At 49.1% G+C, this 23087-nt stretch overlaps 2 protein-coding genes across 6 annotated transcripts in view; one reads left to right on the forward strand and one right to left on the reverse strand.

Moving 5' to 3' along the window:
- The window catches only part of MTOR (mechanistic target of rapamycin kinase), a 134450-nt gene extending 121999 nt beyond the window's left edge, over positions 1–12451 (reverse strand). For 2 of the 3 annotated variants that reach the window (XR_005786404.1, XM_040461178.1), the window contains exons 1-6: positions 12341–12451; positions 9963–10138; positions 9177–9285; positions 8242–8474; positions 6548–6748; positions 5440–5574 (exon numbers count right to left, since the gene is read on the reverse strand). Coding sequence is in view for 1 of the 3 variants with exons in the window: in XM_040461178.1 (XP_040317112.1) it covers positions 5440–5574; positions 6548–6748; positions 8242–8474; positions 9177–9285; positions 9963–10124 (840 nt within the window). In the remaining 2 variants the exon portion in view is untranslated. Of the gene's footprint in view, positions 1–1144; positions 1553–5439; positions 5575–6547; positions 6749–8241; positions 8475–9176; positions 9286–9962; positions 10139–12340 lie in introns of those variants that run through there. The other variant, XM_040461193.1, reaches the window with a different exon arrangement.
- Positions 12452–16300: 3849 nt separating this feature from the next.
- The window catches only part of UBIAD1 (UbiA prenyltransferase domain containing 1), a 106825-nt gene continuing 100038 nt past the window's right edge, over positions 16301–23087 (forward strand). For 2 of the 3 annotated variants that reach the window (XM_040461224.1, XM_040461217.1), the window contains exon 1: positions 16301–17030. In XM_040461224.1, coding sequence (XP_040317158.1) covers positions 16505–17030 — 526 coding nt within the window. In that variant the 5' untranslated portion in view covers positions 16301–16504. Of the gene's footprint in view, positions 17031–21678; positions 21802–23087 lie in introns of all 3 variants that reach the window. The other variant, XM_040461208.1, reaches the window with a different exon arrangement.

Genomic DNA, 23087 nt, shown 5'->3' on the forward strand with positions numbered 1-23087 from the left:
GTGCAAGCAGGGGAGGGCAGAGAGAGAGGGAGACACAGAACCCAAAGCAGGTTCCGGGCTCCGAGCTGTCAGCACAGAGCCCGACTCTGTGGGGCTCGAACTCACGAACCACGAGACCATGACCTGAGTGAGCCGAAGTCGGACGCTCAACCGACTGGGCCACCCAGGCGTCGCACAAGTACTATTCATTTAATCTATTTAGGTGACACTGTTCTGTTTTCCTAGGAGAAAACAAAGATCCTCGGGCTGTACGTGCTCATCCATGGGAAGCCCCATGTTATAGTTAGACGGGAAATCTCTGAGGGCTACCGTTTATGGAATGCCTACTCTATCAGATGATGTGTTAGGCACTTCGTGTAGATGGCCCACCCTTGATCAACGTAGAGGTTAGGGGCACAGACACCCTGTGAGGTCAAAAATCCATGTGTGACTTTTGATTCCCCCCAAACTTAACTGCTAATAGCCTTCTGTTAACTGGGAATCTTACCAATAAGAACAGTTAATCAGCACATACTTTGTGTATGGATTACACACTGTATTCTTACCATGAAGAAAGCTAGAGAAAAGAAAATGTTATTAAGAGAATCACGAGGAAGAGAAAAATCTATTTACAGCCCCGTCCTGTATTTCTCTATACTGTAAGTTTATGTTGTCTGTTTATGAGATGAATCATCTGTCAGCACCCACGTGAACATTATCTGCTATGAAGCAGAACAATGTGGATGTTACATGCATTACTAACACCGGATAGCAAAAATGAAAAGATGTGAGAAAGAAATTCGTGTTTACTTATAGGTATAATGATTCAGGCACTAATAATGAAGCAGCAGCAAGAAGACTGCATCACGGTAGCTTAGTGTAATCAATACGATTGCTTCATGGTAGCCTCGCCTATGCTCTGACGAATGAGTCGTTACCAAGTTTTTATGGCGCACAGTATTACAGTCATATTCACATTACAGTGCTGGAAACGCTGATACATTTTTTTAAAAACCACGTACCTGTGATAGGTTGATACACACTTTCTCCAATTACCAGAGAGAGACACGAACTCTACTGTATGGTGACGTAATTCTTTGAAAGTAAAGTTATAAAACAGTAAGAAAACCAACATGCTATTAACTTCACAGTAAATCTCACTCACCTAACGCCCACACGGGAATAGGCGGTCCACTGCCACATGAGTCTTGCACACGATGTCTGACACGATGAATGGTCAGGCGATCAGGATACAAAAACATCTCGTACCATTCTTGCCATACGGTCAATAGATTGTCACACGAAGACCCACAGAGTTCATCAACTCTATGGCACGATGATGATTTACCGTTCACTAAATGGAAGTGGCTCATCATCGTAAGGGTCCTTATCCTGGTTAGTCTCCTGGTGAGTAGGCTAAAGCAGAGGAGGGGTCGGCTTGAGGCCTCAGGGGTGGCAGAGGGGGAAGGGGAGGCTGGAGACGCGGTGCAGCGCTCTGCGTAACTTTACAGAAATACGTTGTAGTTTGTCTGACTTCTTTGCTTTTCCATGTCTCTGACAATGTTTTTTTTTTTTTTAATGTTTATTTTGAGAAGGGCAGGGGAGGGGAAGAGAGAGGAGAGAGAGAATCCCAAGCTCTATGCTGACAGCACAGAGCCTGACGTGAGGCTCGATCTCACGAACTGTGATGACCTGAGCTGAAATCAAGAGTCGGATGCTCAACCGACTGAGCCACCCAGGCGCCTTCTCTAACAGTGTTTTTATACGGTACCAATCTTTCTTCCACTGTCTCCTTCAGTTTCAGTACCTGTATCAGAAAAAGATCCAGGTCATAAAAGAAGTCACAAGCAGTCTTGAGTAACTCGAACCCTTCTGCCGGACTGCAGTGTCAATCGGTTTCCTGGCACCGCTTTCCCGAGGTCTTCGTCGTCCGGCACTGGTTCAGAAATGCTCGTCTCCCTCAAGCCGTCTTCTGTTAATTCCTCTGGTGTGGTGTCTGTTAGCTCTTGAATTTCTCCAAGATCCATATCACCTTTCAGCGCCCATCTTTTGGGCCACCTCCACGTTCTTTCACTCTCTTTCATGGTTTCCTTGATCGGCTTTGTCCTAAGTCCTGTGAAGTCATGCACGACATCTGGCCACAGTTCTCTCCGGCAGGAATTTACTGGTCCAGGCTTGATGGCATTTGTGGCTTCTACAACCAAAATGGATTTTCAGCGATGGAATCCTTCTAGACTTTCTATCAGGGTTCTCTTCAAAGTGTTGACAATCCTTTTCATAAAGTACCATGTGTAACGAGCCTTAGAGGTCATGACCCTGATCCAGAAGCTGAAATAGAGACGTTGTGTTTGGGGGCAGTCAACCCCTTCGATGGCTCCAGTATTGAACTCATGGGGTTCTGGGTGGCCAGGGGCATTGGCTCATATGGCAAGAACTGTACAAGGCGACGCTTTACCGGCAAGGTCCTTCTTGACTTCAGAGACAAAGCATCAAGGGAACCAATCCAGAAAAAGGGCTCTTGTGTCCAGACCTTCTTGTTTTACAAACAGAAGACTGGCAGCTGGTGTTTACCTCTTCCCTTCAAAGCTCGAGGGCTAGCGGCTTTATAGATAAGGGCCGTCCTGATTGTAAACTGGACCGTATTGCACAATGGCAGGATTATCCTGCCCCTTCCTGCCTCAAATCCTGGTGCTCGCTTCTCTTCCTAATAAATGTCCTCTGTGGCATTTTTTTTCCAGAGCAGGGCACTTTCGTCTGCATTAAAAACACGTTCAGGCAGATACCCTTTCTCCTCAGTGATTTTCTTTTACAGCCTCTGGGAACTCATCTACTGCCTCTCGGTCAGCAGAAGCTACTTCTCCTGTTATCTTCACTTATTTTTTTTTTTTTTTTAAGTCAAACCTGTTTCCAAACTCATCAAACCATCTTTTGCTGGCATCCGATTCTCCGGTGCTAGGTCCTTCACCTTCCGTTTGCTCTACGTTGTCATATAATGACTTTGCTTTTTCTCAAATCACGTTAGAGTCTTTAAGTATGCCTTCCTTAAGGCAATCCTGAACCCACATAAAAGCTACATTTACCATATGCGATCAAAAGACACTTCACAAGGGGCACCTGGGTGGCTCAGTCGGTTAAGCGTCTGACTTCGGCTCAGGTCATGATCTCGCGGTCTGTGAGTTCGAGCCCCGCGTCGGGCTCTGTGCTGACAGCTCGGAGTCTGGAGCCTGCTTTGGACTCTGTGTCTCCCTCTCTCTCTGCCCCTCCCTCACTTGTGCTCTGTCTCTCTCCATCAAAAATAAATAAATGTAAAAGCTATTTCTCAAAAAGTGCAAGAGATTTGCGCCTGTAGGCACAGCTGTGGCAACAGCTTCACGCTTCAGCGTCCTTTTCTTTTTTTGCAACGGTGGATTAAATGCTGGATTCATTTATCCTGAAACGGTGGGCAGTCACAGCTGTGGACCTCAAGCTGTGGTACGTCTCAAGCAAGGCAACGTTTTCTTACAATATCATGACTTTGCTTCTTGGGAGAACTTTGCCAGTGGCACTTCACATGGGTTCCACAGAATTATTCAAGGTTTTTTTACAGTATCGCACTGAACACGATGAAAAACACACGAGGACGGAGACAGATCGACAGATCGCTTTTGCGACACGCGGCTTACTGGAGGGGTGAACTGGGCACATGGAGATGATCAGCCTCGCACAGTGTTTTAACCAGACATTCCCAACACTTGAGCTCATTGCAGCAGCAACAGAGGTGGCTACGAAATTACTACAGTCGGTACGGTTGTACTACAGTTAATTTTATGCGGTTAGGATTTAATATTGTACCTTCGTGTTTGTTCACATTTCTCTCGACTGCAAACGGCACCAGGTATAGTCTGTGAATGCTCGTGTGCATAAGTTTAGGTAACGTTTAACTCTAACAAGAGATTTGTGTATATTTTACGATGGTCAATAATAAGACTACGATCTACATCTATGTTACGCCTTCGTGACATACTTAGCTTCTTAATTTCTAGGCTATGAGGTTCCCATCTGTGAGTTTTTTTGAACGGTCACAAACCTCCCAAAAAGTTTTCCAGTATGTGTACCGAAAACAACCCACCTAGAAGTGGACCCATGCAGTTCAAACCTGTGTTGTTCAAGGGTCAAGTGTACTTGGAAACCTCCCAGGAGCCCAGTGAGGTGGAGATCCCCGTTAACAGCAAGGAAAAATGAGGCTAAAGGAAGTAAAATAATGTACCCAAGTCACACAGTGTACACATGAATGGGGATTCCGAGCCGGACTCCTGAGCTCTCCGTACAGTGTAGCCCAGGCCGCCCGCATCTACAGCACAGCCATCACCAAATGATCATCCGGTCTATTAAAGCAAGAAGCCCTGGGGCAAAATTCCACACCAACTCGCTCCCCGTAGGAAGACCCGTGGATGAGGCTCTACTCCCAAATGTATCCCGAATCCAGTGTCAGTGGATTGACACTGAATCCACTTCTCAGTGTCTGCACTGCCAACCCCAGGGAAGCCACCACCCTCACTTGCCCAGACTACTCCAGTAGCCTCCCACGGTAGCCAGGAGAACAGAATCAACTACAAGGAGTGCAGCTGACAACGGCCCCAGCCACGACTCTAAAAATATCACGTTTGTGCCAAGGCCACATTTGCCACGGACTGCCTCTAGCCAACACAGGATGCAGGAGGAATGCTGAGGCAGGGCTCCCGGGGGGGGGGGAGGGCGGGCCATGGTGGCCGGAAGCCCCCCGTGGTGGCTTTGCGCGGTAGCCTAGCACGCTCCTGTCACTTTCCTTTGCTGTCTCATGGCTGCTGATGGCTAGCCGGCCTCTCCCTGCTCCCTCCACGTCCCCCGCCCCCACCATAAGTTGTTTCCCTGACAAAAGTCCTTGCACTTTTAAACACAACCCCCTAACGAGTCTCCTGCTTTCATTCCCGCCACTGTACGAGCTTTCCCTGCACCAGTAGCCAATGATTATTAAAAATGGAGGCCCTCACCCCGCTCCCCTGGGCACGCATCTCCAACGCCTATGAGAATAAGAGCCAGTGTTGACCGCGACCCTGAGGCCTAAGAATTTGACCCTTTCCCCAACCTCCCTTCCTCTCCGTGCCCCAACCACATTTCCCTTTTTTCTGTTCCCTGAATTTGCCAAACTCTCTCCCACCTCAAAGCCTCTTCCTGGAACACCACCATGCAGCACAAAGCTCGCTCCTCCACATCATGTGGGTCTCAGTTGAAACAGCACCACCCCAGAGAGGAAGTCCCCTCCCACTGCTACCCTCCAACCCGTTATTTCACAGGACTTGGTGCCTTCTGAAGTGACCTCATCGACTTGCTTATTGCCTGGTTCCCTTGTAAAACGTCCTCTGTAAGGACAAGGATCTCGCCTTGTTTTGTTCACAGAACGGCATGTGGGAAGCCAGACTCCCTTCTGACATGCTTCCTCACCTCTCCCTCCATGCTGCTGATTCGGACCAACTCGTTGAGGATCAGCAAGGCTCCATGGATGCGATCATCCCGATTCATGCCCTTCTCCTTGGCCAACGTCTCATCAAACCCCTTCTCTGCTTCTTCAAACGTGTGCTATTAGAGACACGGGACGTGTTAATTACCCCATGTCCAAAGGGAGAAAGACCACCAGCCCGCCCCTTCTGCATGGGGGACCCTGAGGTGTTACCATGCCTGCTCAGTGGCTTGTGCCAGCAACATCAACGACAGGGATTCACCAAGCTCTTCTCGTTTAATTTAGCTTCAACGTGCACCGTACCATGAGGCAGAGGCCACGACCATCCCCATTTAACAGATAAAAACCAGAGGCTCAAGGAAATTAAGTGACTGGTCCAACGTCACATAGCAAAGCCAACCCTAGAACCCAGGTCTCCAATGCCACGTTTAGGAATCTCTTTGTAGTATCAGCTCTTAGTTAAGTGTTCTCAGCAGCAGCAACTGGCACAGGGCTCGTGACATTAGACGAGAGAGACCTGGCACTTCTTAAATTAGTATCATCGTGTGTCGCTGCTTCTCAGACACCCATTTTTCTATATTTTCACAGCTCTGAGAGGAGAGCTCTTATAACTGGTGATGAGACGGCAGTAAGTCATAGTTTTACTGTATCGCGTTTTCAATCATCCTCAGTAGCACGTAAAATAATGGTGTGGCCACCAACAGATCTTTGCATTAATGAAATCCAATGAGATAAGTACTGACTCATACTGAGCTTAAGAAACCACTTGCGACCAACACAAAAGTGACATTTGCTCTGTTGCGAGGGCCCTGTTGCGGCCCTTAGGCCAGGTGGTGCTGTATATAAACGTGCTGTGCGGCGCCTGGGTGGCTCAGTCGGTAAAGCCTCTGACTTCGGCTCAGGTCATGATCTCCCGGCTCGCGGGTTCGAGCCCCGCGTCGGGCTCTACACTGACAGCTCGGAGCCTGGGGCCCGCTTCCGATTCTGTGTCTCCCTCTCTCTCTGCCCCTCCCCTGCTCGTGCTCTCAAAAATAAATAAACATTTTTTAAAAGTGTGCTTTGCAGGCGAACGCAACGGAACCATCTCCTCACCCTGTACCACTGAGGCTTCTGCATCTCCTTCGGCTCACGCTGGGTGGTGAGGATCAAACAGGCACGAAGGGCGGCCACAGCTCCCTCCCGGATGGCCTGTTTGGGGTCCCACACGGCCACAAAAATGGTGTCAAAGAAGGGCTGCACTTGCTGGAAGAAGAAGGTGGGGACGCTGATAGCCAGCTCGCGGAGAACCAGAACCTGGGGGAGAAGAGCACACAGAGGACCCTGGTCTGTATCAGAGAGTTTCGTCCCATCGGGATGCGGCTTCTTGCCACCCTGGAGCCTGTGTGTATATACGTCAGGAAAGGAGCAGACTCGTCCTCTCTTCTAGCTGGGAACCTCTGGGGACATAGGAATAAAAGAAAAATTGATCGAAAATCTCAGTGTTCATTATCCTAGGGTGTTTACAAACACAGGATTCTCACAATGTTAGAACATGAGCTCTGGAAGGGAGACATGTTTACGCTTTGCATTCTGTCCCAACGACCGCCTAAAACCATCCCTGGCGCACAGCGGTATTTGACAAACGTTTATTTGTTTTTTAAACGTTTATTTACTTTGAGAAAGAGAGAAAAGCACAAGCGGGGTGGGAAAGAGAGAGAATCCCAAGCAGGCTCCGCACTGCCAGCGCGGAGCCCAACGCGGGGCTCGAGCTCAGGAACTGTGAGGTCACGACCCGAGCTGAAATCAAGAGTGGGACGCTTAACCAAATGAGCCGCCCGGGCGCCCCTTGATAAACGTTTATTAAATGAGTTAATAATCCCGTTCAATATTTAATTTTGCTATATGTCCATCTGACAGTGGAAGAAACTGAAGGTCAGAGGTTGGCCCGAGTTTCAGAGTTAGGAAGGACAAAGCCGCCTTGAAGCAGGGTCCACATGGCTGTCCCTCCCCCAGTACCAGGGTCCCTCCTCGTGGTACTGGCTCCTGAAGACGGAGCCGACAGGAAAGGATCCAAATGATGCCCCACCACGTTCATTCCCAGATTCTCAAGGACAGACTTCTCCCTCATCTCGCGGCCTGGAAGCCGGTCCCTCAAACCGGGCTTTTTTCAGGGCCGAGCCTCAAAAAAGCAGTGGGGATGCACCACGAGAGGATGAGAGGCTCCCATTCCCCCAACTGCAGAAGAGCCAATGAGGAAAGAGGGAGTTTGGGCCAGGTGCCCACCAATCAACAAATGCCTAGAAAATAAACAAGAAAGGCCAGAAAGGAGGCAGACCACCAGTCCCGCTGCCCCCGCTCCTCTCCTCCTCCTAGTATTTCTGTGTTCCCATAGGACAGCAGAGAGACCTTGACAGAAACACTGACAGGATCACACAGATAGGACAGCTGTCTGGGGCTTTAGGAGCCTTTTGGCTTGTGATTTCGTCTGCCTGTGGCCAAGGGGGGAGCCTTCTGCTCAGGAGGCAGTTTTGAGTCTAGGAAATCAGAGGCCCAGACAGCACCGCACTCAGGGCTGTGCCTACCGGGCAGCGGAAGAGAACTTCCAAGTTTCCTCTTTGGGGACGGAGCTTGGGGCAAAAAGAGAGAGGGATTCGGGACAGAACCGAAGGCCCCTAAGAAGCACAGCGCCTCTGCCTGGAGCGTCCCCTCACCGCCTGCCTCGCAGGGACCCGAGCACGTGGTGCGGAGGACCCCGACAGGGCCCCCTTGCTCCCCGGCCGGCTGCATCCCTCCCCGCGGGCACTCACGGCTGCGTGTCTCCGGCCCTCGTTGCGGTCGGCGCCCAGCCACTCCAAGGCTCGCTTCACCTCGAACTCCACATACTCAGCTGTGAAAGTGTCGCCTGCCATGGCAAGGCGGCCAATGGCCTTGGATGCCATCTCCATGACAACTGGGTCATTAGAGGGGAGGAGGTTCCGAAGATAGTTAGCAAATCTGCCGATACGGGTGGCATTCCCGCCTTCCACTCCTATGAGGCTGGCTGGGAAAGACAGGAAGACAAAAGGTGAGGATGGGCACGTCCGGTCCCGGAGAGCGCGCGGCCCTGGCAGGAAGGCTGGCGCGTGACCCCTTCCTGCTGCTTTGAGTACCAAGCGCAACTTCCAGGCGGGAAGGATGCAGACAATATTTTCATTTTAAGCAGCAGGTTTGACACCTGTGCCAGAACTACTTACATAAAGCAAAACAACCTTGTTTTAGGACACGTAATTTGCTTTCCCAAGAAGAAAAGGAGTAAAACGGAGAATGAATAATAATGCACCAGACCGGTCCCTGGGATGTGAAAATGACATGCTTTGTATCACTGTACCCCAACTTCGCCTCTCCATTCGTGAGCCCCGCTACGCCGAACTGCCCGACAGGGAAACCAGAGCCTGCAATGAGCCACACGGGGTGGGGGGAAGAAAGCTGGCTTGCGGTCTCGGCTCAGGCACCACCTGGTCCTACGAAAGTTGCGTAACGGTTCTGAGACTCTGTAGCTGAAGACATCAGCTGTGCCACCATCCCAGGACCGTCGCTAAGATTAGTGCCTGAATAAGTACGCTGAAAGCCACAGGGCTCCTTAAAATTTCACGAAACGGGTAGGAACTCAGCATCTAGTAAGCAGTGGACGCAGGTGCAGTGGACACAGAGGTGACCGCCCTTCATTCCCAGTTGTCCCCGTCACCAGAGGCCCTGCCCTTACCTATGGCCAAGATGCCACCTTTCCTTTCATTGGCATCCGAGCTGGAAACCAGTTCAAAAATGTGATGGTTCAGCTGATCATAGAAGCGAGTAGACTCCTCTTGACTCATCTGCGGAAGAAGATGTACTCAGAACAACTTCTAATGTCTCCCTGATGCTGGGGGCGGGGGGGGGGGGGGGCTCCCAAAGGTCAGGACTGAGAGGTGGCCAGCAGATCTGGCTCACGCCGAAGAGGAAAGAACTACTGCCCCCGTTTATAGCTGTAAACTGTTGAGCAGATGAACCCACAGCTCATTTGTATGTGGAACAAATGCCTGTTGAGTATCTACCCCATGGCAGGCCACATCCTGGGGTTACAAGGATGAGCAAGAGACACCGTCCAGACATCAAGCATGCTCTCTCTCTAGAAAGCCCCAGGCTATCAGCTCCTCAAACCCAGCCCGACTACGGTTATCAGATAGAAAGAACTGAAGGTCTGGAATATGGTGGGAAAAGACAGACAGACAGACAGACAGACAGACAGACAGACAGACAGAAAGAAAGAAAGAAAGAGAAAGGAAAAGAAAAGGAAAGAAAAGGAAAGAAAGAAAAGGAAAGGAGGAAGGGAGCACAGCATAGGAAATGTCACAGAAATGTGTAGCCACTACAAAGGAACCGGCGCACCCTACAGACAGGAAAAATTGGATGTCTTTGTTTTCCAAATCCTCACTCAGCCGTCAGAAGGAATCGAAACCAGTGCCGGTGCATTGGGGCCCAATACTCCACGACAAAGCCCAGAAGCCCTGACCTCTCGAAGCTCCATGGTGACATAGTGCTGGAGCTCCTTGGCAGCTTTGGCCCTGGTCTCCTCATTCCGGCTCTTCAGGCCGCTGGCAAACTGCTGCAGGACGCTCACGTTGCTGGACGTGGTGGTGGCTGTGGTGGCGGTGGTAGGTCCGGTTCCCAGCATCTTGACCTGAGGTTCTTTGGAGAGAAACTTCCCTCAATATTTTGCATAACAAACTATGGTGTCATGAATATATTTATGGTGCCCATTCCTCAACACGGATCTCCTCTCTGCCCGTTGTCGGGGGGCGGGGGGGGGGGGATCCTAAAAAGGTTGGGAGACCTCACTGAGGAATGTAGAGAAAGCCTTGATTCATTCCACAATGACTGGTGTTTAAAACAGGTGGCCCCGCCCGCCCGCCTGGGTGGTTCTGTCGGTTAAGCGTCCGATTCATGATTTCAGCTTTGGGTCTTGATCTCGCGGGTTCAAGCCCCACATCGGGCTCTGTGCTGACAGTGTGGAGCCTGCTTGGGATTCTCTTCCTGCCTCAGAATAAATAAATAGACTTAAAAAAAAAAAAAAAAAGAGGCAGTGTAGCAGATAGGGTTAAACTGTGGGCTCTGAAGCCAGACTACCTGGGTTCGAATCCAGTCCAAAATTATGTATTAAATTACAGATTAAGTGAGTTAATAAATGTTAAAAAGTGCTTCAGTGCCAGGCACACAGTGAGTTCTTTTTTTTTTTTTCCAACTTTTTTTTTTTTTTTTAATTTATTTTTTTCGGACAGAGAGAGACAGAGCATGAACGGGGGAGGGGCAGAGAGAGAGGGAGACACAGAATCGGAAACAGGCTCCAGGCCCTGGGCCATCAGCCCAGAGCCCGATGCGGGGCTCGAACTCACGGACCGCGAGACCGTGACCTGGCAGAAGTCGGACGCTCAACCGACTGCGCCACCCAGCCGCCCCTGTGAGTTCTTAATAACCGTTAGCTGTTATTACCATGACCAGCACCAAAATCAAGAGTCAGTTGCTTCTCCAACCGAGCCACCCGGTTGCCCCCATAAATGTAATTTTAAATCTCCTGGCAACTATATCAAAAAGACGCAAAAGGAAACAGATGAAATTAATACATTTCTTAAATCTAATAGATGCAAAATATCATTTCAACCTGTTACCAACATAAAAATTACTGATGTACTTTCTGTTCTCTTTTTGTACTGTGCATTTTCCACTCAGGGCAACCTCAACTTCAACTAGTCACATTTCAGATGCTCTAAGCCACCTGTGGCTGGTGGTTATGATATTGGACAGTGCAGTTCTCTTAAGTACCAGTACTTGGAATGTGAGCTAAAAGAGACTGATTCATTCCTGAGATCACTCATTCGTTCCTCAATCATATACTGTCCCTCCTCTCAGTTGAGCTTACAGTCTAGAGGGAAATACAAATAATCAGGCAACCACCATAAAGTGGCCATAACAGGGCTCAGCCCAGACTGCTGCGGGAGGAACACATATACCAGTCCAAGGTATGTCCACATTATATTAGAACACCAATTTTTCCAAAATTCTTATTTTTGAAGTTATCTGTGAGATGCAGAGAAAAAAAAATTAGGGAATAATTCGTTTTGTAAGGCTTTTAAGTACTTCAATGCCAAGAAAAAGGCTGCAGAAGGAAATGTCATCCTTCAGGGGAGAGGAAACCCAAGGATCCCTGATGAGAAAATTAGGAAGGAGTGTGTGCCCCGCCTCTGCGATGAGGGGGAGGGAGGCTGGCAAGGAATTCTCATTCTCAGGAAGAAACCAGAGTATCTTCACAGGGTCTAAGGCCCACAGGCCCATCTGCTCCAGGCAGAATTCAACTAAAATACTTGTAAGTCCAATATCCTAAGAGTCTTGGTGACGGCTGGCAGAAGTTAAAGTTGGGGTGGCTGAAACTGGAGATGGGGGTGGGGAGGGCAGAGAGGATGAAACCCCAGGATGGAACCCAGCTCAGTTCTGGGGACTGGGTCCTTGAGAGGTCCCCAGGATGCAGTGCATGGGGTACACACGGACGTTGCTCCTCTCTGAGGACAACCTGTAGGTGGCTCGGAAGATGGGGTGACTGCGGGGCATGGAGACCCAAAGGCGCCCGGCGGTACCGGAGCTGATGGGCCGCCCTTCGACGCGCCAGGGACACACGGCAGGCTGAAGGGTCCGGGGGTCTCCTGGGGGTCCGGAAGGAGGTGGGTGCTGCCTCGCCGGGTGGGGGTCAAGGACTCAGACGGCGCCCAAGTCCGTAGGGACCTCACGGACCAGACGGGCGACTTCCCGGCACCCCCCCTCCCCCCCAACGGACCAGGCTGACCCTGGGTCTGGAGATTCCTCCACCTTAGAGGGGTCGGTGCCAGGCCCCAGACTCACCGCGCGGCTTCGGCCAAGGCCTCGGCTGCCGCCACCTGTGCGGGTACCGCCGCTTCAGGCCCCCGGCCCCACCACCCGCCTTCCCCGCTGTCCTCTAAGCCGGGCGGGAGGGAGGGCGGACTCCTAGCGCTGAGGACCAATCGCCAGGCGCAAGGAGAAGATGGACTGGAAGGCAGACCAATAGAAATGAAGGAGAAGTGAGGCCTGGGACCCGGCTTCTCTAGGGGGCGGGGACTGTTCAAATAGACAAACCACGCGGCCAGTGGCAGACGAAAGGAGGCTTAAAAGAGGACTGCGTCCACTTGGGAGAACCAATCGCTCGTGAGTTGATTTCTGCCACTTCCACGCGCACATCCGGTGCATCGCTACTATTATTCCCCGCTGCATCGACACTGTGGCCGTCCGGATCCTGGTGTGTGGGTACCGCTGTAACCAGGGTGTGAGCGACGTGGTGCCCTGTCTTTAAGAGAGCAAAGATGTAGAACTTTGGGACCAGCGCTAATTATGCACCCGTGATTTCTCTTCTTTGAAATGCAATGTGCGTTTAAAAGCGTTTTTAGTTAGAATTTCCCAGTTTTCCAAAACTACCTAGCTCACAAGATCATTCCCATAACCAAGTTTTAACTGAATGACCTACTCCTAAATAAATACTTTTAAAGCAACATCACTTAAAAACATCCAGGGGCTCCTGGGTAGTTCAGGGGGTAGAGCCTGTGACTCTTGATCTAGGATCCTGAGTTCAAGCCCCACCTTGGATGTGGAGCTTACTTTTAAAAATTAAAATAATTAATTAAAAACATCTTTTCAAACAATCAATGGCAAAAATGGCATTTGACGGCATTGGGCTCCTCGCTGACAGTGCAGAACCTGCTTGGGATTCTCTCTCTGCCCCCTCCCTGCTTGTGTAGGTGCGCGCGCGCGCTCTCTCTCTCTCTCTCTTTCTCAAAATAAACATTTTAAAAAATACAAGCTGTAAAACAATAGAAGTATAATATAACCCCTTATAAAGCATTTATATATTTCTTATGTGTCTATTCAGGGCGGGGGTGGGGGAGGGATATGCAACTAAGATGCAATGAAATACGGAGAGGGCATATTTTTTCCTTTATCCATTACCATCAATTACTCGTGTAATAAAAAGAAGTGTCTAAAATACCATATGACCTCACTCATTTGTGGAATTTAAGAAGCAAAACAGAGAAACATATGGAGAGAAGGAGAGAGAGAGAGGGAAACAAATCATAAGAGACTCTTTAGGATAGAGAACAAACTGAGGGTTGATGGAGGAAGGTGGATGGGGGATGGGCTAAATGGGTGATGGGTAGTAAGGAGGGCACTTGCAATGAGCCTTGGGTGTTGTATGCTAAGTGATAAATCACTAAATTCTACTCCTGAAAACAATATTATATGATATGTTAGCTAGAATTTAGATAAAAATTGGAAAGGAAAGAAAGAAGTGTCCATTGTAGATATTTAAGTTTCCAGAAGTTCTGAAATGCCAAATTAAAGAGGTTTGGCAATATTCTGTGGCTAACAAAACACGTTGGCAGATTCTCTTTTTATACGTACTCTTATTTTCGCTTTTTGTTACTATCTGTACTGTTCTGCACTTTTAACAATTTTAGTAGATCTTGGAGATGTTTTTTAGTTTATAGAAAGCTCCCTTGTTCTTTTGTTACTATATAGGTACATAGTATTTCATCACATGGATGTACGGTAATTTATTTTTCCAGTCCTCTGTTGATGGACACTTGTATTCTTGCTATTACTAATGATGCAGCAAAGAATGCTTTTGTACATATATAATATTTCCCCTGGAAGCTATACCAAATAAATACCCAGAAATCAGATTACAGGGTCAGAGGGTAAATGCATGTATAATCGACAGACATTGCCATATTGTTCTTATAAGGGAGGTACTAATTTTCATTTCCACCCGCAATATATGAGATTTTTGCCACCCTAAGTTGTGATAAGGCCCTGTTTTCTAATTAACAATCACATGGTTTTATAACAACAGTAAGCAATACATATGTAGGTCTCTTTTCAGTTTACGAAGAGCTTTCTTATGTTAAAATGGTAAGTAATATTTATTGAGCACTTACAAAGTATCAGGCATTTTGGTAGACATTATAAAGTAGTGGTTAAAAGCAGCTTGGAGTCTAACTGAATCTGAAACTTTGCTCCAACATTTATAGCTATACGACCAGGTACTTAATCTCTTTATACCTATTTATTTATCATAAAACCAAAGAGATTATAATGCACTTACCTCCGTAAGTAGTGTGGTGGGGTTAAATGCTAACATATGTAAAGTACCTAAAACCCTCTATGACGCATGTGAGCAGTCAATAAATTCTATCACTGTTATTCCTGAACATTGAGGCATTCAACATTCTTGAACTGGGAGGCATGTTGTATATTGTTCAGACTTTACACGTGAGTAAACTGAGATAGAGAGGGATTAGGTTATAGAATTGGTAAACGATGGAGCCAGGGTTTTGATAGATCTGCTTCTTCCTCTTGTCCAACTTGACATCAGAGGACACTTGGGTCTGGCCAGCATCACAGGTATGTGCTAGGTAGTAGAGATGTAAATATTGAACAACCAGCTAGCTGATAAGGTGGGGGTGGGGGGAGGGACATGTTGGTATGTTTGTATGTACAAGGGCTGGCTTTGGGGCTGTGTGAGGTTGTATTGCTCTTAATGAAACTCTTAATGCTTTTTGACCAAGGGGCTGCACATTTTTATTTTGCACTAGGCACCAAAATTATGGAGTCTGTCCCGCATCCATATATGCTACGTGCATATTATAACTGTCACCAATATAAAGGATGTATCTAGCACGTAACTTCTAAGTAATAATACAATACACAATGCCTTTCATTGCAAATTCCATATGGCCAATTGATTCTAACAGGATGCGTCTTTTGGATATCATATAGCCTCCCAAGCTGGGAGAGATGAGTGGTAGCCCGTCATTATATCATATTTCCACAATGCCATAGACAACAGACAAAAGAAACAAATGGTAACATGGAGTGAGATAATTGGGAAGTAATGAGTTTTGTCAACTTTGTTTTAAATATAATTTATCTAATTGTAAGTTTGTACAATTTAATTTTTAATCATGGCTGTGCTTAATGACGGGCTCAGAAAATTCCTGAAAATTTAACAGTTGGCTCCCTCCAGCCAGAATGAGTTACGGCTATGGCCCATAAGCTTCCAGAAGGAGGGCAATGAAGAGCCAAAGCTGGCCACCAGACAGAGTGGGGAGGAAGACGGTTATTTGCATGAATAAGTGAGTAACCTAGAGTATGGATAAAAAGGCAGGCAGGACAGTACATGGCAAATGGTAATCGTTCACAATAAAAAGCGGGAATTATTGCTGTGGTGATTATTACTAGAGCTAATAATTTCTTAGATACCATTTCCCATTTCAGAGCTTCGTTTCCCATTTAAAAAGTGGGAGGTAATTCTACCTGTTTCATTGCCCTCAATGCCCTCCCTGATTTTTGTCCATTTTGTTCACTGCTGCCTAGCATAGTAAGTGCTCAATAAATACTTGTTGAATGAAAAAAATGAGTGAGTCCTATTTTGGTGAATGGAAGCTCTAGGTAAGTCGTAAAGCGACACGCGGTCGAGGTCGTTCCTGTGATGCTGAGACTGTTTCCTGCGAGTCTGGGGGTAGCTGAGGACCTCGGACCCCCGGCGGGAGAGGGGCTTGGCCGCGGGGTCGCCGCTCCGCCCCGGCCCGCCAGGCTCCGCCCCCGGCCCCGCCTCGGCCCCGGTCCCGCCAGCACCGGCCCGGCCCGCGCGGTCGGTCCCTGTTTCCGGGCGGGCCTTCGGAGGCTGGCGCACAAGATGGCGGCTCCAGTATCTTAAGGCGCGTGGCCGCAGTTCGGCCTTGGGCTCTAGCCGCGGACTGAGGTCCAGAGACAGGTTTCGCCCAGGTGACAGGAGGTCGGGGCGGTGCCGTCGGGCCTCGTGGGCTGCCTGGTCGGCTCGGTGCTGCCCCCGGGGCCCGCCGCCTCCCCAGCCTTGCCCCGGGGCGGAATCGAAGGAAGGTCCGGTCCGGCCGCCCCGCCCCTCTTCGCCGCTGAGCGGTAGCTGTGCCGTGGGTGGCTCACTATTAACTTTGACTTCAGCCACGTGCAGCTTCCATGGCGGCCTCTCACGTTCCGGGGGAGATTAACATACAGGCGGGAGAGACGGCCAAGGTCGGGGACAGGGACCTGCTGGGGAACGACTGTCCGGAGCAGGACAGGCTTCCCCATCGCTCCTGGAGGCAGAAATGCGCCTCCTACGTGCTGGCCCTGCGGCCTTGGAGCTTCAGTGCCTCACTTACCCCGGTGGCCTTGGGCAGTGCCCTGGCCTACAGATCCCAGGGCGTCCTGGATCCCAGGCTGCTGGTGGGTTGTGCCGTGGCCGTCCTTGCCGTGCACGGGGCTGGCAATTTGGTCAACACTTACTATGACTTTTCCAAGGGCATTGACCACAAAAAGAGTGATGACAGGACCCTGGTGGACCGAATCTTGGAGCCCCAGGATGTTGTCCGGTTTGGAGTCTTCCTCTACACTCTGGGCTGTGTCTGTGCCGCTTGTCTCTACTACCTGTCCCCTCTGAAACTGGAGCACTTGGCTCTCATCTACTTTGGAGGCCTGTCTGGCTCCTTTCTCTACACGGGAGGTAAGAATTGGCCTGTTTTCCTGGCTGCATGTACGGGAAACTGCTGATTTGCATCGGAGTTTCAGGGCTGGAGAAGAGGTTCCAAAGGTTCTTTTCTGAGTTAGGCCATTTATGTGAAACCTGTAACGTGTAGGTCATGTCGACTTTTTGAAAACAGTAGTGACTTGAGAAGATCCCAGCTTGGCTTATGGATGGTAGGAATCACAGAATCACGTGTATGTAAATTTTTCTATTTGGTTTTCTTTCGATGGTCGTATCTTAGGAGGCCACGGTTTCAAATTTTAGAGGAATTAAATTTGAAAACTCAGAATTATACAGCTAATTACTGGCAGCTGGTTTGCTGTGTAACTCCTTGCAACAGGCTGATTAAGGTAGTGATGGGCAGGTGGTCAAGTCCTACGTATTGAGCACCTATTATGTGCCAAGCACTGTTCTGTGTGAACCCAGGAGTCGCAGATCCCTGCCCTTGTGGACGTTATTTCATAGATCTTGAGGAGACCTGGAAAATAAAAATAATAAATTATATTTAGGATGACCAACGTCCTGGTTTGCTCAGGACTTGAGGTGGTTCCCAAGATGCTGGACTTTTGGTGTTGAAATCGGGAAAGTTCCAGGTAAGCCCCGATGAGTTGGTACCCTGGTCATCGTATATGAAAATATTATTAGTGCTATGGGGAAAATATAAGGAGGGCAAGGAAGGAGGGCATAGCTGACTGTTTGAAGTAGTTTGATCAGGGTAGGCCTCATCAAAAAGGTAATGTGAGCACAGATAGAAGGAAGTTGGCTAAGCATGTATCTAGAGGAAGGATGTTTCAGATCTTGGAATAGCAGTTACCAAAGGCCTTAAGGCAGGAGTGTGCTTAAAAGTTTAAGGAACCGCCAAGAGTCCAGTATTGAGTGAGGGAGTGAGTAAAAAGGTAAAACCAGAGAGAAGTATGTTTGGGGAGGCAGAGAAGCACAGAGATTATGGAGACCTTCATGTTTTAAAAGAATCAGTCTGGGTGCGGTATTGAGAACGGGTAAAGGTGAGTGAGCAAGGACGGAGGCAAAAAGGTGAGGCTGTTCGGCAATCCAGGCGAGAGAGGTTTGGTGGCCTGGATCAGGGTGGTAGTGGAGAAGGGAGGACGTAGTCAGATTCTGAATATATTTGGATATATTTGGAAGGTGAACAGGGTTTGCTGATGGATGAGATACAAGGCAGGAGAGAGACAGGGGAATCCAACATAACTCAGAGGTTTGGGCCTGAGCACTTGAAATGATGGACTTGATGTCAAGGGAGCTAGAGAAGGGTGAAGACAGGTTTGGGGGGGGGTGGGAGAAAACTGGGAGACCGGCTTGGGACATCTTAATGTATTAGATCTCCAAGTGGAGATGTCAGATGGCTGGCCGGATATAAGCACCTGAGTTCCAAGGAGAAGCCTAAACTGCAGATGCAGATATTTGGGAGTCTCTGGCACAGAGATAAAGTTGTGTGACTGCATGAGATCACCAGAGGAAAGAGTGGTGATAGAGACCATGGAGACCAGGACTGCGACCTGGGGCACTCTGATGTGAAGAGGGGGAGAGAAGAAGGAAGGGGTGGGGGAGAGTATGACAGAGCAGCCAGCTGTGAACAGCTCTGTGAAGGAAATCAGTAGGGTGCTGTGGTAGAATGTGCATGGGGCGGTGGTGAAGAGGCCCTTGAAGGATAAGGAGCAAGCTACAGGGCAGAGTAACTGGGTCTGATTTGGGAGCGAGTCCTTCGGGGCTGGAGGAGTAGTGCGTGCTAATGCCCTGGGGTCAGGGAGAGCTCAGCATGCTTTAGGATCCATGAAAGGCCACTGTGATTGAGAGGGAGAGCCAGGTACTGTTGGGGAGGCCACTCAGGGCTGGATCATTCTGGTCTCACAGGGCCTCTGGCTCCCCTGCTAGTTAGTTGTTGCTTACTCCCAGCCTCCAGCTTCAGTCCTTGGACCCCTTTCCTCTAACTCCATCCACTCTCTGGCTGCTTTTAGCCAGTCTCATGGCTTCATATGCCATCTGTTAACCTGGTGACTCTCAAAGGTGTTCCTCTGTTCCAGATTTCTCCACTCAACCCCAGACTCGCCTAACTTCTCCCTCAGTAGCCTCTCCCCAAGATCTCACAGGCATCTCAAGCCCGTTGTGTCTGAAACCAAAGTCCTGATCGCCCCTAAGAATCCTGTCCTACTCCCCACCTCTCCGCATCTCATTCCGTGGCAGCTTCCTCCTTCCAGTTCTTCAGGCTAAAAGTCATGGGCATCATCCTTGGCCCTTCCTTCTCCCATCCAGTCCATCAGCAAATCCTGTTGACTCCACTTTCAAAATGCATTTGGGATCTGGCTGCCTCCCACCACCTCCGGCCACCGCTGTCATCTCCTCAAAAATGGCAGCAGGTTGTTATCGATATGCCTTTCAGGGTGCTCCCAAATCAGAGCTGGAGTAGTCCTGTGAAAACATAAGCAGCTACATCAGTCCTCTGCTCAGAATTTTCTAATGGCTCCCATCTTGTTCAGAGGAAAGGCCGGGGTCCTCACAGTGACCCCCAGGACAGTGCATTATCTGTTCGCCCTCTCCCCTCCCTCCAGCTCTCTGACCTGCCCCCTTCTTTCTTCCTGCTCATCATGCTCCAGCCACACTGTTCTCTTGGCTCTTTCTGGTACAGGCAGGACATGCTATACCTTTGTAGATGCTTTTCCTTGGCTTGGAACCCCCTTACTCCTTCTGTCTGCTGGATTCGCTTTCTGACCTCCTCCACCCATTTGCTCACATGTCTGCTGTTTTGTGAGGCTTTACTTTCTACCCTGTTTAAAATTACAATACAAAGTTTTTGCGGCAGATAAAAATAAAATACAGTAAAGTAAAATAAAAGGGCCTGCACACACACACACACACACACACACACACACACACACACACCCTGTGTTTTCCCCCAAAGTACCTTTCCTATTTTCTATTTTCCTTCACAGCACATACTACTCCTTTTTACAAATTTTTATTATTTTTTATTTTAGAGAGCATGAGCAGGGGAGGGACAGAGAGAGAGAGAGAGAGAGAGGGAGAGAATCTTAAGCAGGCTCCACTCTCAGTGCAGAGCCCAGAGTAGGGCTCGATCCCACGACCCTGGGATCGTGACCTGAGCTGAAATCAAGAGTCAGACGCTCAACCGACTGAGCCACCTAGACGCCCCACAGTTCATACTACTTCTAACATACCAGACTTTGTTAATTGTCTTCCCCTTAAAACTGTAAGCTCCCTGGGATTAGGGATTTGGATCTCTGTTCTTTCTGAACACGTGGCGCCCAGAACACTGCCTGGCATATACTCCGTACTTAATATCCATTGAATGAACAAATGGGGAGACACTGAAAAGTATTGAGCATATTATGTAATGATATGATTTATGGGTTTTTTTTTAAACCATTGACGTTTATTGATATAATTTGCTTACCGTGAAATGCACAGATCTCAAGTGTTACCGTTTGATGAATTTTGACAAATGCAGGCAGTTGTATAACCCACACCCTGTCATGATACAGAACATTTCCGTGACTCAAAAACTTACTTCTCCGTCAATTTCCACTCTCCCCAACCCTATCCAGAGGTCACCACTATTTGATTTCTTTCACATAGATTGTTTTGCCTGGTCTGGAACCTTGTATAAGTGGAATCACTCAGTATGAATCCTTGTGCCTGGTGTCTTTGCTCAGCGTGGTGGTCTTGAGTAGTTCCTTTTTAAGTGCTGAGTAGTATCCATTGTGTGGACATACCACAATTTGTTTATCCTTTCTCCTGTTCAGAGACATTCGGATTGTGTCCCTACTTTGGCTTTTATGCCTGAGCATTCATGTTTAAGCCTTCCTGTGAATATTTGTTTTCATTTTCCTTGGATGAATGCCTAGGAATGGAATTGCTGGGGTCATAGGGTAGATGAATGTTGAACTTTATGGGAAGCTGCCAAAGCATTTTCTTTTCTTTTTTTTTTTTTTAAGTAGGCTTTATGCCCGCTGGGGAGCCCGACGTGGGGCTTGAACTCATGACCACCCCCCCCCAACCCCACCCCGAGATGAAGACTTGAGCCTCATGAGATCTAGAGTCGGGACGCTTAACCGACTGAGCCACCCAGGCGCCCTGCCAAAGCGTTTTCTAAAGTGGTTGTACTATTACTTACATTCCCACTGGCAATGTTTAAGAGTTCCATTTACTCCACGTCCTTGCCAACATTTTGATTTATGTTCTAACAAATTCATTCTGGCCGCTGTGTGGAGAACTTATCCAGTCTTTCACTGTGTTGGCTCGTTTGGAAAATGGTGGTGGGAAGTTCCGAGGTGGGCCGCATTCTGAAGCAGGTGGAGCGCGTGAGCCCTGGGCCATACGTCCGTCCGACTCTTAGGAAGCAGCTTTCTCCCCAAGGGCTCTATCGTTTTCTTGTGTCAGATAACCTCAAGAAGGTTACCAGACCTGTCTCAGCTCTCGAGTGGGTTTGTGGTTGGTTTTTGTGTGGGACCTGTTCAAGGTGGGGGCCTATCTTTGCAGGCCTAGGTTTCATTCCACGTTGCTCACATCACTTTTGCCCGGTGATCGAAGGGGATGTTCTTGGGTAATCTAGCCAGCTGTCAAGGCTGTAGAGCTGTTGTGTTTTCTTCCGTAGCTACAGCCCTGACATCTACCTGGAGAGCTGGGCATGTAAGCAAAAGACGAGTGGGCAGCTGGTGGAGAAGCATGCCGGGTCCCTGCTGGGAGCCTTCCTGCCTGGCATCTTCCTTGGGCAGAGGTTGTTCCCTCAACGTGTGGGATTCTGCAGGAGACATTGATTGGCTAACTTAGTACAGGAACCAGTGCTCTGCTTGAGAGAACCTCCTCCCGGAGGGCATGTCCTCAGAGGACTTCCCACAACACTGCTTGGGGAGTGCGGAATTCGTTTGCTGCATGTTGGCGGGTACCGGGGGCCACGGCTATGACAACACTTCCCTGGGGACGCTTCAGTCTAAAGAACCAAGGGTGGTCATTTAGCACCAAAGCACCCCGACTAAATGGAGGCGTTAGCTAATACTGTGGTGGCAGTCATCTTGCAATATATGAACGTAGGAAGTCTACACGTCGTAGACCTTACGCTTTCGCTGTGTTCTAGGCCAGTTTTCTTTCAAGAAAGCTGGAAGAGAAACAGCTGCAAAGAAGCCCAGCTACCAGTGTGAAGGTGATCTTGGGCTGAACCCATTCTTTGGCTGCCCTGGCCTTAGGTCATCTGCAGACCACCCTCCCTTATCGTTTTCGGCTGGTTAAAATGCGGTTGATGACCCAGTACTTTTCTTTGTCTCCTGATCCTGAGGCCATGCGTTGGAAGCTTGGTTAGATCGGGAGGTTTCCCAAGCTTCTGTGTGTGTGTGTGTGTGTGTGTGTGTGTGTGTGTGTGTGTGTACCATACCCCACCCACTCCTTGCTGCCTCCCTCTGAGTGGGTCATTTTCCTTAACCTCAGCCCCAGCTCCAGGTGCTTGTTACTGTAGCTCTGTGTTCAGCCTTTGTGCCCACGTTGGGGAGCGAGCTGTGAACAAGCCAGACACCAGGCCCTGCCCTCATGGAACTTCTGGTTTGAGGGGAGGATGCAGACTGAGTAATTAGAACCACGATGAACTTTATGAAGGGGGAAATCTGGGGTGCCCTGGGAGCATATTGCAGGGGGACCGGCTGTGGCCTAGCGGGTGAGGAGGGGCTGTCTTGAGGAATGGTCTTTAAGGTCTTGAAGGGTGAGTAGGAGTCTGCCAGGCAAAGGCGGGGTGGCGTGCCTGAAGGCCTTGGGGAACCGACAGAAGTATGAGTGGAGGAGGAGGGGAGCTTAAGGTGAGGTGGGGAGGAGGGAGGCGGGGCCAGAGGTGTGACGGTGAAGGATCCCGAGGACAGCTTATGATAAGGGTTTTGAGGTGTATGTTGGAGGAAGGGCATGGTCAGATTATATATTTTTTAAAATGTTTATTTATTTATTTTGAGAGAGAGCAAGCAAGGGAGGGGCAGAGCGGGGGGGGGGAGAGAGAGAGAGAGAGGGGGAGAGGGAGAGAATCCC

The sequence above is a fragment of the Herpailurus yagouaroundi genome, unplaced genomic scaffold (genome assembly GCF_014898765.1).
Source record: "Herpailurus yagouaroundi ecotype Mexico unplaced genomic scaffold, PumYag 77, whole genome shotgun sequence".
Lineage (NCBI taxonomy): Eukaryota > Metazoa > Chordata > Mammalia > Carnivora > Felidae > Herpailurus > Herpailurus yagouaroundi.